The sequence below is a fragment of the Herpailurus yagouaroundi genome, unplaced genomic scaffold, assembly GCF_014898765.1.
Source record: "Herpailurus yagouaroundi ecotype Mexico unplaced genomic scaffold, PumYag 215, whole genome shotgun sequence".
NCBI lineage: Eukaryota > Metazoa > Chordata > Mammalia > Carnivora > Felidae > Herpailurus > Herpailurus yagouaroundi.
The window spans coordinates 903831-923043 of record NW_024412446.1 but is presented as its reverse complement, the minus strand read 5'-3'; the positions used below and the strand labels follow the sequence as shown (position 1 = coordinate 923043).

Below are 19213 nucleotides of genomic sequence, written 5' to 3'. Positions count from 1 at the left end.
GCTGCATGCATATTTGTATCAGTCAAAAAGTTTGAGCAAATACTTCCACCAAAGTATATATTTTAATTAGATATGTTGAATGCTGAAAGAATTAAGGAATCAGTGAACTACTGAAGGCTATTTGTGCAGATTCTGAAATTCTTTCTATATACAGCTTTGTTTCTAGCAGAAATGGAATAACCATGACTCTGTGTTTGGCTTATTTTGTAGGAAGGTTTGAGGATCGTTTCAGATATGGTGGGGCTACTCACCCTCATATCTAGTGAGTCTCATATATGAAACTGCTTTACTTTTAAGTGTAGCTTTTATTGCAGGCGAGCCTGTCACCATTGAGAAATCAGGGCTCAGGTCTCAATCCAAGCAAAGCTGAGGTTAGTTGTGTCATCTCCATCCTCAAGGGCCTGGTATCCTGGGAAACCCACGGTAAGACCAGGGTGACTCCGGGACACACATGTTAGCAGAGACAGTGCAGCGTGATGAGGCAGGCATTCAACACCCTAAGTGTGCTTTAGTTACCAGAATATTTGACACACCCACAAATTAAGTAGCAAAACATTTTAATCCATTAATTCTAAAAATAACAGAGACATTTTAACATCCGGTGCCACCTCCTCAAAAGTCTACTGCAGATTAGACAGTCAGACAGCAATGTACAAAGCCAGACATTAAAGGGAAAGATGTAGTTTGGGACAAGACCATCACGGGGAAATTTTCCTTCCCTTTGCTCATAAACAGAAGTTGTCAGCCTAAGAAATCTTCAGAAGAGAAAGCTTTCTCATGCTCCATAACCTTTCTCTTTATTTTAAATCTTTCTGTAATGTTTGAAGGTGAAACAGATAATCAGAAAACCAGCCTCCCAAGTACAAAGATCTGAGCTGGACTCCTGGGACTAAAGACTGGTTCATTTCTATTTCTACCAACACTCTGATGTGAGGTACTATGGTTCTTGTTTTAGCTACAAGAGGTGTTAGGAATAAATGCCCACTCACATTTAATAATAGCTTATCTAGCACATAACTCTGCAGCACAATACCAACAACAGGAGTGTTTTAAAGCAGGGCAGAGAAAAAAGTAGGTATTAATACAACTTAAGGTTTCCTTTGTCCTTCCCCTCTTTTTACAATGAGAATTCAGCTCAGAAATGAAACTCTCCAGAATGCCCGTACTGTCCTTTGGCCCACACATTCCAAACTTGTGATTTCTGATCGCAAGCCCTCAGAGCCTCAGGCTTTAGTGATGTATCCTTCTCGGATGAGGAAATCATAGATTTTCCGCGTTTTGTTCACATCTATCTTGATGAGTGCTCTTGCCTGTGCCAGTCTCAAGCCTCCTTGCTTGTTACATTCGTTCAATAGAGCAGATTTGTATTCTAAATAGGCTCCTGGGACCAACCTCACCATCTGACAGAGCTGCAAGACACGGCAAATTTAATAAACATTAACATCTGTCATTCTCGTAATTTAATCCAGTAGGTATAGCCAAAATAAAATTTAAAAAGTGACATCAACCTCCAACTATTTATAGGAGCTGCTGGGTGGCTGGACCACATTCCATTTAGTCTCTTCCTTGGAGAGAATACTCCCTAACGACAGACACTCAGGAAGAGAAAACCAGAGTATGATGCTGGGAGAGCCTTTAGTACCTGTCAGCTGGCTCACCTGGGTTTGTCAAGGAGTCCCAAGTTTGTGTCCAGAGGAGCAGCCTGGGTCCACACAACTCTTGGCCCAGCACATTCCAACACAGCCAGTCAAGGAAGAGCCACAAGGCACAGTAGGGGCGGGGGTGCAGATACTTGGATTCCCAAGTGTGAATCACATTATTTTTAGTATCAGCATAAAGTAGTTGGTCCCTGCTTTTGTGATTACATTTCCTACTTTGGAGGAGGAGGAAATACAGAGACCTTGCGAAGAGGCTATTTCAGCTGCTGAAAATCTAGAAAGCTGGCTCCATTCCAGTTCACCTGCCACAGCATCTCATGACGATGAGCAGTGTGAGGTCACCATTTGTGGATAAGGATAAAAACTGCTTGAAACCCCAGGCCATTCAATACTTGACTTAGAATAGCCTGTGACCTTCTTCAGCAATACTTAAATATAACATATACTTCTGTCTACTCCCAAACTAATCTTTACTGTTCCTGGGGGATAAATTAAAAGACTAACAGCCCCTACCTACTCCATGACTCTTCCTCACTTGTCTGGAGTGGCAGATGGGGAGACTGATCTTGGGAACTGGAAGAGGAGCACATGAGGAGCAAAAGAGGAACCCCTCTTTTGGAATAGACTTCAGCACTGTGCACATTTTTTTTGAAAATACTAGAGGACTCTTGAGGCTGGATTTAAATTTTTAAAACAACCAAAAGTAATATGAAGACGAGTCTGATGATTATAGTGGAAAACAAAAGTAGGACATGGCATTTTTAATCAAAATTTGTATGTGATTATATATGATGATGCAGCCCTTTCTTTACAGCTTATATACATGCTATGGAGACAATTCCAAACATCTTTTAAGTAAGGTTATATTATTTGAATAAGTGTAGGACTTATCTAAGTGACCATTCTAATAGGAAATAAACATTTTCATATAGGAGTTATTTTAGATTTATAAAAAATTAATTTCATTCACATGAAGCACTTAGTAAAGTATTTGGTACATGGTAATGCTCAATAAATGATGGTTGCCTTGATTAGATTTATACATCATATGGTCTTCGAATGGTAGCAGGGTGCTAAGGAAAGGAATTCTCTGAAACTTGCTGAGGTTAGCTCTTCAGCTCTTTAAATTGCAGGACAGACTACAGCTATACATGTATGTCACATGAGCAGAGCCAAACGGGTTGGATCCTATAATGTGTTTTAATGACAATTCAATGAATAATCAACTCTACTCTCTTTCCTTTAGCTCCCTTCTTTTTGTTACCTCCTTTTCTTTTTCATTCAGCTTCTCTGTGCCAGGGAGGCCAGTGAGGTTCAAGGGTGGTGCACTTCGTCTACCTACAGACACAGAAAAAGGTATATATTTTATAGGAGTGCCAATTCCTCAAGTGTAAAGTAGCAAAGTCCACTACAGCCAGGCCACTTAGGTACAAGATCACTATGTCCAGCTGTAAGAAATCTCTCCCCATCACCTCCAGCCTCAGTCTGGTGTGCAACGCAGGCACCCCAACGTTCACCTGAAAATATAAATGGTAATTCACATGCCCTTTGCTCTGCTAAAATACACAATTACATATACCTAAACATCAAATATGACTATTCTTCCTAACCCAGTAGGAGATTCTAAAATCTAAAGCCCAGATGTTATCCGGTTAAAAAAGGTCATATGCTGCCTCACTTGACAGCTGATGAATGGAAATAACAACTCTGCAGGAGAGACATTTCCTAATCCTCACTACTCTGCCAGGAGTACAAGGCAAACATGGTAATTAACCAAGTACCATTTGCCTTCAGATCAAAGGCAGACTGTTAGGCCAGCAAAAGGCCCTTCTTATTTATTATGTGAGGGAATATCTGTTCCTTCCAAAGTAGTCCTGTTTACCTGAAAGATACACACAGAGGAACAATGAGCCATTATATGGCAAACTAGAAGCTGAGGTGAACTCACACACGGGGAAAGAAACCCAAGTATGAGGTCACTGCTCAGGATGGGAAGTTTGAAGGACAAAAGTTTTTGGTTTTGTTTTGAATGTATATTTGGGATTAGTGGGGAGATAGATGGGCTGGGTTAGGCAAAAGAAAAGTTTTATTGGTGTTGACTTTTAAGAGGTGGGGGGAGAGAGGAGGGACTGTTATAGGCTGCTCTGCTAGAAAACAGGCTTCTCTATAGGATCAACAATGGGATAAGGGGTTCTCCATAACCAACAGGTCTAGACTCACCCTAAACACTAAAAGAGGGAGACTAAAATCATTTAGTACCTCAACAAAGTTACCAGAGGCTAGGTTGTAATTAATGATCCAGACTTTCTACTTTGCACTGCCTTAGGACCAACTGTGAACATGAAGAGGAGCAAGGAGTCTCCTCAACCTAAACACAGGGGGTGAGAAAGGCTAACACCAGCCTTGGAAGCAACAAAGAATAAATCAGTACAGAATAAATAGTTCAGAAAACACAAATGCCAAATTATTAATTATTATCGTGTCACATTATTGCTGTTTGTATTTCTGTATGTAGATTCAGGGGGCAGGATTAGAAGTATGAAATTTGTAAAAAAAAGTTGGATTCAGCTGTCCTGACTACTCTCTAAAAGGCTCTCTTTTCTACGTATTAAGAAATAATCACCTGAAACAAAGGAATAAATTTTTTAAAAAGTATTCCTAAAGTAGCCTTCTCTGAGCCTGGTCTAGACCCTGAACCTGAGAGACTTTAAATGGGATCAAATGTCTACTGTTTCAAGTGTGGTAAAAGTGCAGGTGCATCATCTTTCTGACCAGCTCAGGCTCCACAGTAGCATGGTCTGTGTGCTTTAATAAGGGAAAGTGGCAAATACAGCATATGGAGCAGGGGTGAGAATAACCACCAACAGAACTGGCAAACAAACACCACAATTTTGGATCAGAACTCTAGAACTTATTCCACTCCAAATTACCATTCACTGATGACCAAGAACAAAGGATTACCAGATTATCATATGGCTTAATCTTGCTCTGTCAACTAACCCCAAAATAGAGGACACACCCAAAGAGGTAAAGATAACAAACAAATACCTCAAGTCTCCAAATTATTAAGAAATCCTTGAATTTCTGCTCAGGATACAAAGCCTTTAATTTACCCACTGTGGGACAAATCTCAAAAGCTGTGGTAGGTACAACTGCAGCAAATGAACTGCTCATGAGCATTGGTAAAATAAAGAAAACACCTCTCTGGAGCTCTTTCTTCCCTTGTCTCTGTACTCAAACCCTGAAGAGACTGAAACTTGCTAATGTTTACAAACTGGGATAACACTTACCATTCCTCTGCCTAAGCGCACTGCTCACAGAAAGGGGGAAGGGACTACTGGGTGAATCCCTAGAATGAAAACTTCACCATCAAGTCTTGCTCCAGCCTGGAAAATAATTACCTGAATTCGAAGCCATCGGAATAGAAGGGCTCAGGCCAGAATCACTAGAACAAAGAAGAGGAATTTAACTAATGTCACGCCAAAGACGGCAATTTCCAAAAGCCCATGTGGACTGGGTGCCATTTATTAGGTTGGTTACTTTAAAGGGATGTAATGAGACAGACTTCACTGTTTTACAGGATATCCTACTATACTAAACAGGAAGGGAAATCTGTTCCGTGGGGTATAAGAAATTACTTGGATTTGTTAAGAAGACCTCTTAGTCTGGAACATAATGGAGACCAATCACAGGGAAAGGACAAGGACATGATTCACCAATGGAAATCATTCCAGTAGATATGGGGGAGAGAGGAGGCATGGGTGGAGGAATTTTCTAATTTTTAAAAATAAGATCAAAGTAGCAAAGTGGGGGGGGCAGCTATGTTCCTCAAAACAGTCAGTACCACAGTTCTGAGACAGACTGCTAAAGTTTTCTGAGTTTTTCTAGCTACCCAATTATTACTCTTCTGCCATGTGGGTGGGGTACCCACGGAAATGTCTGAAACTACAAGTAAAAGCCAAAGCATCCAAGAAGATGCTCCTTCTTCCTGGACTAATTACTCACATGTCAGCTTGCCGGCGGAGCCACTGCTGGCAAGCACTACTGTCCTGGATGTACTGGAGAACTTCGGAGAGCATGGTGCGTTTAAGGCGCTCCTCCTCTCGTGTCTTCTTGAGGTGATCATAGGTTCTGGCACCTGAAGGTGTAGATGACACATAATTGCAATGACAATGCAGAACTAACTGAAGGGCTTCCAAACTGACCAGCAAGCAGTTTGCTTTTTTTTGGTTTCCTTTGCAAAACTGCTTCCACAATTATTGTTCTAAGGGCAACGTGATTTCTCTTAGTTTGAAATCCCTTTTTTGACAAGAAATGATTAACATTTTTATTCTTTTTTTCTAGCTTTAAGAAATCTGTGGACAGGGGGGTGCCTGGGTGGCTCAATTGGTTAAGTGTCTGACTTCAGCTCAGGTCATGATCTTTTGGTTTATAGGTTTGAGTCCCACATTGGGCTCTGTGCTGACAGCTCAGAGTCTTGAGCCTGCTTTGGATTCTGCGTCTCTATGTCCCTTCTCCACTCACACTCAGTCTCTCTCAAAATCAATAAATAAACATTAAAAAAAGGAAAAGAAAAGGAAAGGAAAGAAAAAAGAGAAGAAAAGAAAAGAGAAGAGAAAAGAAAGGAGAAGAAAAAGAAAAGGAAAGGAAAGAAATAGAAGTTTGGGGGCAGGGGCACCTGGCTGGCTCACTCGGTGGAACACGCAACTCTTGATCTTGGGGCTGTAAGTTCCAGCCCCATGTCAGGTGTAGAGATTACTTAAAAATAAAATCTTAAAGAAAAAAAGAAAGAGAAATATGGGGGCAAAAACCTGCAAAACAGAGAAGTACAAAGAAAGTAAGAGTCACTCATATATCCCACTTCCAAAGAGTAACTTAAAATACTATCATATTTGCATCCTGTTGTATTTTTTCTATGTTTTCCGAAGTTACACAAGGGCTATGAGCATACTCTGCTTTAAAAACCAATTAAAATTACAAATAAAAATAAGTCCTCATTGACTAGCACTATTTCTTTCCCTTCTTTCCCAGAGGCAATCAATATTGGGTAATCAAAATCTGGTATCAGTGTCTCTTATGTACATCTTGTCAAACAAAATCTTTGTGGTGTTTTCTACACGTTAACAAAGCTGTACAGATTCCAAAGTTCCAAACCATATTCCATAAAGCCCAGGATATCATGAAAATATTTCAGGGGTTACTGTAAAGAGCAAAGGCACCACCACGTACTGGTGGTCCTGGGTTCCATACATGACCTGTATCACCGGAATTCAAAATAGTTTCACTTTCATCTTATTTATAGACTAGGCTCTACATAAAATTCCATTTTGAAATGGTTTCTGTTGTTAAAAATAAAGAACCATTACACGAGGCTGAATTTACACCCAATAAGGCTACTTCTTATAGGAAGTGGGCAGTAGCTTTCAACCAACAGGAAGGAGGGAATGTTAAAGATCTTTCCAATATGGGGCGCCTGGGTGGCTCAGTTGGTTAAGCGTCCGACTTCAGCTCAGGTCATGATCTCGCGGTCCGTGAGTTCGAGCCCCGCGTCGGGCTCTGGGCTGATGGCTCAGAGCCTGGAGCCTGCTTCCGATTCTGTGTCTCCCTCTCTCTCTGCCCCTCCCCCGTTCATGCTCTGTCTCTCTCTGTCTCAAAAATAAATAAAACATTAAAAAAAATAAAAAAAAAAAGATCTTTCCAATAAAACAACAGAAACTGCCATTTATTGAGCATTTGAGCCAGGTACTGTGCTATGTGTTTATGCATTATTTTAATTTAACCTTATTAGCTCTAAGAGACTTGGAAAACTGAAATCTAAACAGTTACAAATCTGGTAAACAAGAGAGCCAGAATCCAAACCCAACTGGCCCAAGTCTAGACCTCAAGCTCTTAACTACTGTAATCCACTGCCTTCCCTTATGACCTGGGTCTACTACCTCTTTAACCACTTTATTATTTTATTATTTTTTATTTTTTAAAATTTACATCCAAATTAGTTAGCATACAGTGCAACAATGATTTCAGGAGTAGATTCCTTTGTGCCCCTTACCCATTTAGACCATCCCCCCTCCCACAACCCCTCCAGTAACCCTGTTTGTTCTCCATATTTATGAGTCTCTTCTGTTTTGTCCCCCTCCCGTTTTTATATTATTTTTTTCCCTTCCCTTATGTTCATCTGTTTTGTTTCTTAAAGTCCTCATATGAGTGAAGTCATATGATTTTTGTCTTTCTCTAATTTCACTTAGCATAATACCCTCCAGTTCCATCCACGTAGTTGCAAATGGCAAGATTTCATTCTTTTTTATTGCCGAGTAATACTCCATTGTATATATATGTGTGTGTGTGTGTGTGTGTGTGTGTGTGTGTATATATATACATATATACATATATATATATATACACACACACACACATATATATATATACCACATCTTCTTTATCCATTCATCCATCAATGGACATTTGGGCTCTTTCCATACTTTGGCTGTTGTTGATAGTGCTGCTATAAACATGGGGGTGCATGTGTCCCTTCAAAACAGTACACCTGTATCCCGTGGATAAATGCCTAGTAGTGCAAATTGCTGGGTTGTAGGGTAGTTCTATTTTTAGTTTTTTGAGGAACTTCCATACTGTTTTCCAGAGTGGCTGCACCAGCTTGCATTCCCATCTTTAACCACTTTAAATCTGTTTCTTCATTACATGGAAATAACAGTGCCGATCTCATAAGTCTGTTATAAGAATCATAGTGTAGGGCCTGGTGCATGGTGAAAGATGCTGGCTGCTATTAATATAAGTATTATTACTACCTCAAAGAACTGGGATGCAAGCATGTAGAACCATTTGAAGCTTGGTTAATACAAATGATCAGACCATGCATTCACAAAATTTTAAAAGGTTGAGGCTAAAATTCAGAATATAAAATCCTTTTCTTAGAGGCCATGCTATGGAATCTGCTAGATTCCCACATCTAAAACAGCACCTCTCTTTTGTGTTGTCACTTTTATTTTACCTGAGATAACCATATAAGGGTATTTATAAGGATTATACACATGAAACTTTACTGGAAAGATCAAAAACTCATTTCAAAAAAGGAAAACTTGTTTTAAAAAAATTCACAAAGCCAAAAAAAAAAAAAAAAAATCCACAAAGCCTCAGAGACTTCCTTTATGTGTTTAGAAGACACTTGCAGGGAAACCTGGGTGGGTTAGCCGGCTGAGCATCTGACTCGACTTCAGCTCAGGTCATGATCTCATGGTTGTAAGATAGAGCCCTGCATTGGGCTCTGCAGTGGACATGGAGCCTGCTTGGCATTCTCTCTTACTCTCCCTCTCTCTCTGCCCCTCCCCCACTCACATTCTTTTTCTTTCCCTCTCTTTTTCTCAAAAAAAAAAAAAAAAAAATTCTAAGAAGACACTTGCCCACTGATATAATGTGTAACTTAAGCATACTTACTACAAAAATTGGTAATGCCTGCTGTTCTGTATTCCTGGAGCCTCTTGATCTCCCTTCGGAGTTCAAATTCCACTGTTTATCCCAAAAAGAATGAAGGAGAAAAATTGGAAAGCCAAAATCAACATTAAGAGGAATACTTCTGCTTTTGAGTATTTTCAGTAATTCTGTCTTATATAAAAGACTGGGCAATTACATTTGGGAAATCCTATATAATGATGACATTTCATTAGAAATTTTACCCAAGAGGGGTGCCTGGGTGGCTCAGTTGGTTAAGCATCCAACTCTTGATTTCAGCTCAGGTCATGATCTCATGGTTCATGAGTCTGAGCTCCACATCAGGCTCTGTGCTGACAGTGTGGAGCCTGCTTGGGATTCCCTCTCCCTCTCTCTCCCCTCCCCTACTCACACTCTCTCTCCCTCAAAATAAATAAACTTAAAAAAAAAAAAATGTTACCCAAGAGCTCAGAAAAACCTACTCTAGCTATCTTTTGGCTACCATCTCCAGCTGGAGAAAGCAGCTGGAAACGTCTCCCAGAAGGTGGTACAATGAACTGGCTGAATTCATTAGCTACAGAAGTAACGAATTAATTTTTTTAAACAACTAAGTTTCCTTGCTCTGTTTATCCTCTATTTATCTATCCAAATAACCAAATTCTTTTATAAAAGCTATCTCTGCTATTACTTGATGTGGCCCTTTTATAAGCAAAGGACAAAAGCTCTGTGCTCAAGTCCCAGATAGCTTCTTTACAGCTTTTCTCCTATAGGAACAAAAGAGCATTGTTTTCCATAAACCAAAGATTTCTGCTTCCTCTGAGTGAACAGATCAGGTTGTATTGCTTGCGTTATTATGTGATAGAACATTCAAATTTGGGTGCTTTGAAACAGAGGATGAAGGAAGAGCCCAGACAATTCATGGGGTGTAGTTCTTTGGAGTGACACATGAACCAGGGATGGCACAAACTGGGACAGGAAGTAAAGGATCAGTCACCTAGTGCAAACCACACAAAGAATGCCAACCAAACAGGGTGTTTGATGAGGACAACCAACCAGGCCCAGATAAATGCGTATAATGCCATGCAACAAATAACTGCACGATGAGAACAGGATAAGAGTCTTGGTAAAGCATTTTCCCTAAATTTGAGGGTCAAATACATAAATCTCACAATGAAACATACAGACTAAGCTGCCCAGTCCAGATTATTTAAAAAAATTTTTTTTTCAACGTTTATTTATTTTTGGGACAGAGACAGACAGAGCATGAACGGGGGAGGGGCAGAGAGAGAGGGAGACACAGAATCGGAAACAGGCTCCAGGCTCTGAGCCATCAGCCCAGAGCCCGACGCGGGGCTCGAACTCACGGACCGCGAGATCGTGACCTGGCTGAAGTCGGACGCTTAACCGACTGCGCCACCCAGGCACCCCAGTCCAGAATATTTTAAAGTGTAGGCCTTACTGCCTTAACAACTTCAATTTTTTTATAGTGAAAAATCAAATAGTAACTGGGCAAAGGTCTCTCAGAAAGATAGGCAAGAGAATGATGGAAGTACTGGGTTGGCTCAGTCGGTAGTGCATGAGACTCTTGAGCTCAGGGCTGTGAGTTCGAGCCCCATGTTGGGCACAGAGATTACTTAAGGAAATAAAAAAAACACTGTTTTTAATTAAAAAAGAGAAAGAAAGGGGGAGGGGAGGGGTACCTGGGTGGCTCAGTCGGTTAAGCATCAGACTTCAGCTCAGGTCATGATCTTATAGCTTACGGGTTCGAGCCCCGCACTGGGCTCTGTGCTGACAGCTCAGAGCCTGGAGCCTACTTCGGGTTGTGTGTCTCCCTCTCTCTCTGACCCTCCCCCGTTCATGCTCTGTCTCTCTCTCTCTCTCTCTCTCTCTCTCTCTCTCTCAAGACCAAATAAACATTAAAAATAAACACATTTAAAAAAAAAAAGAGAAAGAGAATGATAGAAGTACTATCTCCATGAGTCATCCAAATCTTGTCCCCATTTTAAGAACTACTTTTAATGCTAATGTATTTATGAATAAAATGATACGATGTCTTGGATTTGCTTCAAAATAATCCAGTTGAGCACAGGAGAAGAGGGGGTGATAGAAATGAAACTGGATGTGTTAATTGCTGAAGCTGAGTGATGGATACATGGGGGTTCATTACACTGTCAGACCTACTTTTATATATATTTGAAAACTCCCATAATAAAAAGTCAGGGGATAAACTATAAAACTACTTTTTATCTGGGGAAAAAAGAAAGCTTCCAGGCTTTTAACCTCTTTTGTCCCACCCCCAAGTCATTTCAAGGTAATACAGGGGAAGAAAAGATAAAAATATTCATTTATTTATTATTTATTAATAGAACTTCACCTAAAACATACCATTATCTCTATTTATATAAACACACACATACACAAACACACAAATACTTGCACAAAGTTTAAAAAGCACCTACGTGCATGGCTTTCAATGAACTTGTCATGTTCCACTGGCCCCACTATCCTTGCAAATCGCCTCATTGTTTCATAAAGGTCTTGGACTTCCTTGGGATACCGCCGTTCCATTACTACAGAGAAAATAAAACACAACCATGCCATAGAGAATATAAAAATCTCTAAGTTAGAGTCTGTGTTTCTTTTACTAGAAGTCAAATGGAAGGATACTATGCCTAACCTCACATGACTAATTTACCCATGACAGGAAGCAAACAGGAAAGCCAAGAATGCAAAACATTAATCATAATGATAACAGCATCACAGTGACTATCACACAGGGATGCTGTTATCACTGGAGAATTGAAGGTCATCTGCATTACTGAGCACCCAGCTGACCTCCGCACCTCAGTCTGTTAATCTGTACAGGGGCAGGGACTGCTGGCAGTAATGGAAAAGACAATTAAAGGCAGATCATGCATTCTTAGGAACAATGCTGGGCAGAATTTTGGTATGAACTACCACAGGAAAACAAGGGAAGTGCATGTAGAAGAGGTAGGTTAGCCTAGAAAAAATGTGTGCTCTCTTTCTAATGAAGTTATATTTTGATAATTATCATCTAAGTAAATGGTCATAGCATCCTGTGTATACAGGTTCCTGATCCTCAGGTAGTTAACTCTGAGGATCACTAATGACCAAATTTCTAATAAAAAGAAGTATCAGCAAAGAGGATGGGGAGTAAAACCTACGAACAATTAAGTGGTAGGTTGGAAGTGCCAGGAACTGCTACTTGGTCATTTCTATCAGAAAAACTACACCAAAACCAGGTGATTAGATGAATTAGTAACTACTGATTAGATGAGCTGATCAGTAACTAAACTAATTCTGCGTACTTTTCCACTATAGATACAGGCTTTCAGTTAAGATCGTTATTGAAATTGAGTCTCTTTTCAGCTCCATCTCTTCCCTTGTAGGAGACACTCTTATCCACAAATTCCAGGTGCTGATTTGATGGGCAGCCACAGATTATTTTCACTACCAAAAAACTCCCAAAACCAAAAGCAAAAAAAAAAAACCCTGCAGGGATAGTACAGAAAAATTTGGAGTAAAAATTTTAAATTTGATGGAAAAACCCTCTGCCTATGATATGAAGGTCACATACACTCACTATAATGGTAGTTGAAAACTCTGAAATCACATTGCACATGCTGCTTTTTTCTCAGAAGCAACAGAGCCTCCTCTCAGCTCTACACGTACAGTTAAAAGAATAATCAAGCTAAACTGACCTGTGTTTACCAGCTGAGAACAGAATTTACATGAGTCAAGTTCTACTATGAGTAAAGGTCAAAATCCTATTGACCTGCTATTGAAAACCCAGGCATTCAGACACAGGAACCCACTACTGTAGCTACAAGAATATGACCAATTATTGTCTATAAAAAGGGCAATGGAAATCTGATTGTGAGTTATTTTTGCAAACCCACAGTTCTCAATGAGGTTAAACAGACAAGGAATATAAATTGATACAACCATTTTTTGGAAAGCAATCTGGCAGCACATGTCAAGCATTTTTAATGATCATATTCTTTGACCTATTAACTCCACTTCTGGGAATCCACCTTAAAAAATTCTATGGGACACGTGAGTGGCTCTGTCGATTAAACTTCCGACTCTTAAAAAAAATTTTTTTTTAATGTTTATTTATTTTTGACAGAGAGAGAGACAGAGCACGAGCGGGGGAGGGGCACAGAGAGAGAGGGAGACACAGAATCCGAAGCAGGCTCCGGGCTCCGAGCTGTCAGCACAGAGCCCAACACGGGGATCGAACTCACGGACAATGAGATCATGACCTGGGCCGAAGTCAGACACCCAACCGACGGAGACACCCAGGTGCCCCTAAACTTCCGACTCATGATTTTGGCTCAGATCATGATCTCACGGTTTGTGAGCTCGAGCCCTGCACTGGGCTCCGCGCTGACAGCAGGGAGCCTGTTTGGGATTTTCTCTCTGTCTCTCTCTTTCTCTCCCTGACCCTCCCTCGCTCACTCTCTCTCTCAAAATAAATAAACATTAAAAAATTCTAAATAGGGGCGCCTGGGTGGCGCAGTCGGTTAAGCGTCTGACTTCAGCCAGGTCACAATCTCGCGGTCCGTGAGTTCGAGCCCCGCGTCGGGCTCTGGGCTGATGGCTCAGCGCCTGGAGCCTGTTTCCGACTCTGTGTCTCTCTCTCTCTCTGCCCCTCCCCCGTTCATGCTCTGTCTCTCTCTGTCCCCCCAAAAATAAATAAACATTGAAAAAAAAATTCTAAATATATATAAAGCTTTATTCACAAATGCATCAGAGAATTATGTATGATGATTTAAAAAACTAAATATCTAATAATAAAAGATAAACCTATTATTTAACTATTAAGAGTGACATCCTCAAAACACCACAATCACTTGAAAAAGTGTAACAGAAAGTGAAAAAAAATGTCACATTATGATCACAAAAACATTTAACCCATGACTGGCTGACCTGCACCCTATAATGGCACAGAGTGTCAAGCCCTATCAACTAGGATACAAAGCACAATAATCATCAGGTACTTTTACAAAAAAGAATACTGTGACATATGAGTATTATAAACATTTCTATAAAAATGTTGTAATTATGAGATCATAATTCTTATTTGCTGAACAAACTGCAGTATAGAAGAAGAAAAAGTACAGGGACTCTTTCTGCTCAGCCTAGGTAACTTCAATATTTAAAACAGTAACATCAGGGGCGCCTGGGTGGCGCAGTCGGTTAAGCGTCCGACTTCAGCCAGGTCACGATCTCGCGGTCCGTGAGTTTGAGCCCCGCGTCGGGCTCTGGGCTGATGGCTCAGCGCCTGGAGCCTGTTTCCGATTCTGTGTCTCCCTCTCTCTCTGCCCCTCCCCCGTTCATGCTCTGTCTCTCTCTGTCCCAAAAATAAATAAACGTTGAAAAAAAAATAAAAAAAAAAAATAAAAAAAAAAGAAATGGTTTCATCACCGTTAAAAAAAAAAAAACAAAAAACAAAAAACAAAAAAAAACCAGTAACATCAAAGTGAACATTCACTTAAAAATCATTATAGTTTCACTCTCACCATCATACAGAGCTAAATGTCTTCTGTGTCCACTACCATGCACAATACGGGTTGACTTTTTCCATAAAAATGTTTAACAACCTGATGATCATGGTTGTGTTTAACATATAGTTCCTATCCAGTTCCAGAAAATGACCCATTAATATTCATGCTGTAATTACTATACTACTTAAAAAAAAGGAATTATCATATAAATGTTGATCAGATATTAATGATTCTTAACTCTCACTATGTAACAGAACTGCCTTAAAGACATTTTAAAAATAAAGATGTTCTAGCACTAATCCTGAGATTCTGAATTAATAGTCTGAGTTGATACCCAGGCATGAAAATTTTTTAAAGCTTCTTACATGATATGCTGGGGCGCCTGGCTGGCTCAGTCAGTAGGTCATGTGACTCTTGATCCTGGGGTCACGTATTAAGCCCCATGCTAAGTGTGAAGATTGCTTAAAAAAAAAAAAAAAACAAAGGCTCCCGATTGATGCTAATATGCAAGTTGAATTAAGAACTACTGCCATAAATGATTTGTTCAAAACTGTTCAATAATGTTGGAAGAAATTTTAAAATAAAGAAAGCAGCTAATACTTACACTGAAACTTTCTAAGGTTGATTAATCCATGGTCTCTTATAATTCTAGGATGAAAACCACAATAATGTTTATTATAATTAGTTTCACATTTAATACTTCTTCCACATGCAGCTTTTACTAGGCATATGAAACACTATGGGGTGGGGGTGCCTGGGTGGCGCAGTCGGTTAAGCGTCCGACTTCAGCCAGGTCACGATCTCGCGGTCCGTGAGTTCGAGCCCCACGTCGGGCTCTGGGCTGATGGCTCAGAGCCTGGAGCCTGTTTCCGATTCTGTGTCTCCCTCTCTCTCTGCCCCTCCCCCGTTCATGCTCTGTCTCTCTCTGTCCCAAAAATAAATAAACGTTGAAAAAAAAATTAAAAAAAAAAAAAAAAAAGAAACACTATGGGGTGGAATATTGCGGTTCAAAGACGTTACTCCTCACAAGTTTCTGAAGGGCAGTGAGTCTGCTAACACAATTTTAGGCTTTCAACCATCATATATTTTTCCTTTCCTTGGACATGGTAGACTCTCAATAACTATTTGCTGGATGAATGAATGAACACTCAAAAATACTGAAAAACACATCTGTAACTTGGCATGAAACAGAAGGGAATCTGTGTCCATGTGATAAGAATTAAACTATTCAATTTAGGGAATTGATAACTGAGAATAGCCATTTAAGGGAAATAGCTAAACCATAAAATGGCACCATGATTATACATTCAACATTTATAACCGTACATGTGTACATTCACATAATGCTTTAAACCTATTTGACATAAGTATCATGCATGTTTAATGGAAGTGTCTCCATAAAACATAAGATCAAACAGCAACCTCAACCACTGAGTTCTACAATACTGTTGAGCTTGAATTATGTGTTTTAAGCAAAACAGAATTTAAGTAAACCATGTGTCTGGAACCTTTCATTTTATATCACATGTATTTATTTATTTTTTTAATGTTTACTATTTTTGAGAGAGAGAGACAGAGAGCAAGCAGGGAAGGGGCAGAGAGAGAGGGAGACACAGAATAGGAAGCAGGCTCCAGGCTCTAAGCTGTCAGCAGAGGCCGATGCGGGGCTCAAACTCACAGACCGGGAGATCATGACCTGAGCTGTAGTCGGCCGCCCAACCGACTGAGCCACCCAGGCGCCCTATCACGAGTATTTATCACTAGTAATGAAGCTTCTCACAACAACTGGATAATTTTCTTCAGCACTTCTCAGAACACACAGAGAATAAGCTTTACTTTAGGTCACATCTTGGTCCCTCAAGAGTGCCCCCCAAGTCCTATTCCTGTTTTTGTTGTTATGATGTCACTGTGTTTCTACTCTGTAACATCATGACAACACGCATTCACACTCATACCCTCTGCATACCCTTCTCTGAATTGTTAAAAGTCTCTGTAATCTAACTGCTAAAATTGTCTGGGATCCATTAATTTCTCAATCTGAATGTATGCTTTTTGTTCTGCTGCAAAGAGAAGGAAGAACTTGAGTGTCTGAAAATTGTTCAGAATTTTTTGAAATCCTCCTGAGTAAGACTTCTCAAAAAAATGAGCCATTAGAATGGAGCATTAAAGGAGCACTTGGGTGGCTCTGTTGGGTAAGTGTCTGACTCTTCATTTCAGCTCAGGCCATGATCTCATGGTTTGTGATATCAAGCCCCGTACTGGGCTCTATATTAACAGCATGGAGTGCTTAGGATTCATTTTCTCTCTCTCTCTCTCTCTCTCTCTCTCTCTCTCTCTCTTTCTGCCCCAATACCCTGTTTGCACTCTCTCTCAAAATAAATAAATAAACATTAAAAAAAATGAGAGCATTAAAAGAAGCATAACAATTTGATAACAACTTGAATTTAACTGTTCCTGTTTTCTTTAAAATAGTGTACCCCATAGGGGCGCCTGGGTGGCGCAGTCGGTTAAGCGTCCGACTTCAGCCAGGTCACGATCTCGCGGTCCGTGAGTTCGAGCCCCGCGTCGGGCTCTGGGCTGATGGCTCAGAGCCTGGAGCCTGTTTCCGATTCTGTGTCTCCCTCTCTCTCTGCCCCTCCCCCGTTCATGCTCTGTCTCTCTCTGTCCCAAAAATAAATAAACGTTGAAAAAAAAATCTTTAAAAAAAAATAGTGTACCCATATTAGGGGTGCCTGGGTGGCTCAGTCGGTTAAGTGTCTGACTCTTGGTTTCGGCTCAGGTCATGATCTCACGGTTCATGGGTTTGAGCCCCACATTAGGCTTCATGCTGACAGTGTGGATCCTGCTTGGGTTTCTCTCCCTTTCCTTCTTTCTGCCCCTCCCCTACTTGCTCTGTCTCTCAAAAAAAAAAAAAAAAAAAAAAACACCACAAAACAAACAAAAAAACAGTGTACCCATATTACTCAATGACCATCATAACATCAAGAAAAGGTAAGGAAGGTGGAGGCAAAAAAGCAAAAAAAGGACAAGTGTTATTACCTCCATTTGACAGATGGAAAAATTAAGGATCAAGGAATATCATTGTCTTCCTCAAGGTGACAAGATGAGTCACAAGTAGAATGTTCTTATGGGCTATATGTGGTATTCAATACTGCATACCTGAAAGAAGGCAGGATGGTTTTCTGTACTTACTTTTTTCGCCTTTGTCTCTCCTTTAACCTGGAATGATAGATATCTACTACAGCCATCTTCAGAGCTATAAACAAACAGACATACACATAGATATAAAGCCAAGACAAAAATAAGTCTTTTACCCAAACTGTCCTAAACTTTGAATGTCATATTGCTTACTATTCCACACACACTGGTCTAGGCAATTTGTCTCTTGGAAACAAAAATGTCCTAGGATACTGAATTTCTTTATCAGTAAATTACAGTGAAGTTCTTTTTTTCCTGTGTACACATCTTATATGGCATATCCTACAGATAACAACTTGTACTTTTTACTGAATACCTCTTTTGGCCATGCCTTGTCAGGTATATTACTAGCTTTAATATAATAGGAGTCTGAACTTTGGTGACACACAAGCTAGACATTGCATCTATTAGAATAGCCATAAAAATGAATACTGACTGGAGTTATGACCTCACAGGTACAAGTTCAGTAGACAATGTCAAAACAAGACTGATGTAAATATCGTATAGGAGAGACATTTTCCCGGAGTAGCAGTTTTGAGTTGGGGAGCAACAACTATTTACGGGATGGTTTTGCATTCAGTACTAAAAAGTTCCACTAAATAGCCTAACAACCCCAAAGCCATGGCCTGCTTTGCCACCCATGTTCCAATCCTTTCCTGGCTTTAGTCTCATGTTAAGGGCATGGGGAATTAGGAGAAAACAGAGAGCAAAAGGTTTCCTCAATATAATAGTTCTGGTTCTCTTTCTTTCCCCAGCCAATTTTTCCATCTTCAGAGTTCTTCAGGGTTCTATTCTCATCTTTCTTTTCACCCCTTACCTTATTCCTATAAACTCAGCCACTCCTATGGTTCTGGGTACCATCAAAAATATAATCTCACACTCAGATATTTATTTTATTTTATTTATTTATTTATTTATTTTTTAATTTTTTTTTTTCAACGTTTATTTATTTTTGGGACAGAGAGAGACAGAGCATGAACGGGGGAGGGGCAGAGAGAGAGGGAGACACAGAATCGGAAACAGGCTCCAGGCTCCGAGCCATCAGCCCAGAGCCCGACGCAGGGCTCGAACTCACGGACCGCGAGATCGTGACCTGGCTGAAGTCGGACGCTTAACCGACTGCGCCACCCAGGCGCCCCTCAGATATTTATTTTAAGCTCCAGACCCTATCTGGATATCTCTACTCACATGTCTTCAGTTACAAACTTATACTCTACCTCTTCCCCAAACTCTGCTGTCCAAGACAGAAGTCAATGGGACTCTCCCTCCTGTCTCTCCATATCTAGTCAGTGAGTCTTATCTATTCTGAATGCTTCAGTCTCTCAAATTTCTCTCTTCCTATTTGTCCCTAATCCTATTCTTTAGCTTAGCCATCTTGTG

The 19213-nt window shown here is 40.2% G+C and overlaps 1 protein-coding gene across 4 annotated transcripts in view; it reads right to left on the bottom strand.

The window, feature by feature from the left end:
* Positions 1-540: 540 nt before the first annotated feature.
* Positions 541-19213, bottom strand: part of TADA2A (transcriptional adaptor 2A) — a 51956-nt gene continuing 33283 nt past the window's right edge. For 2 of the 4 annotated variants that reach the window (XM_040455140.1, XM_040455139.1), the window contains 8 exons: positions 17828-17891; positions 15240-15283; positions 11564-11674; positions 9111-9182; positions 5664-5796; positions 5060-5103; positions 2923-2996; positions 541-1409 (listed from right to left, as the gene is read on the bottom strand). In XM_040455140.1, coding sequence (XP_040311074.1) covers positions 1224-1409; positions 2923-2996; positions 5060-5103; positions 5664-5796; positions 9111-9182; positions 11564-11674; positions 15240-15283; positions 17828-17891 — 728 coding nt within the window. In that variant the 3' untranslated portion in view covers positions 541-1223. The remainder of the gene's footprint in view (positions 1410-2922; positions 2997-5059; positions 5104-5663; positions 5797-9110; positions 9183-11563; positions 11675-15239; positions 15284-17827; positions 17892-19213) is intronic. The other 2 variants (XM_040455141.1, XM_040455142.1) reach the window with 2 other exon arrangements.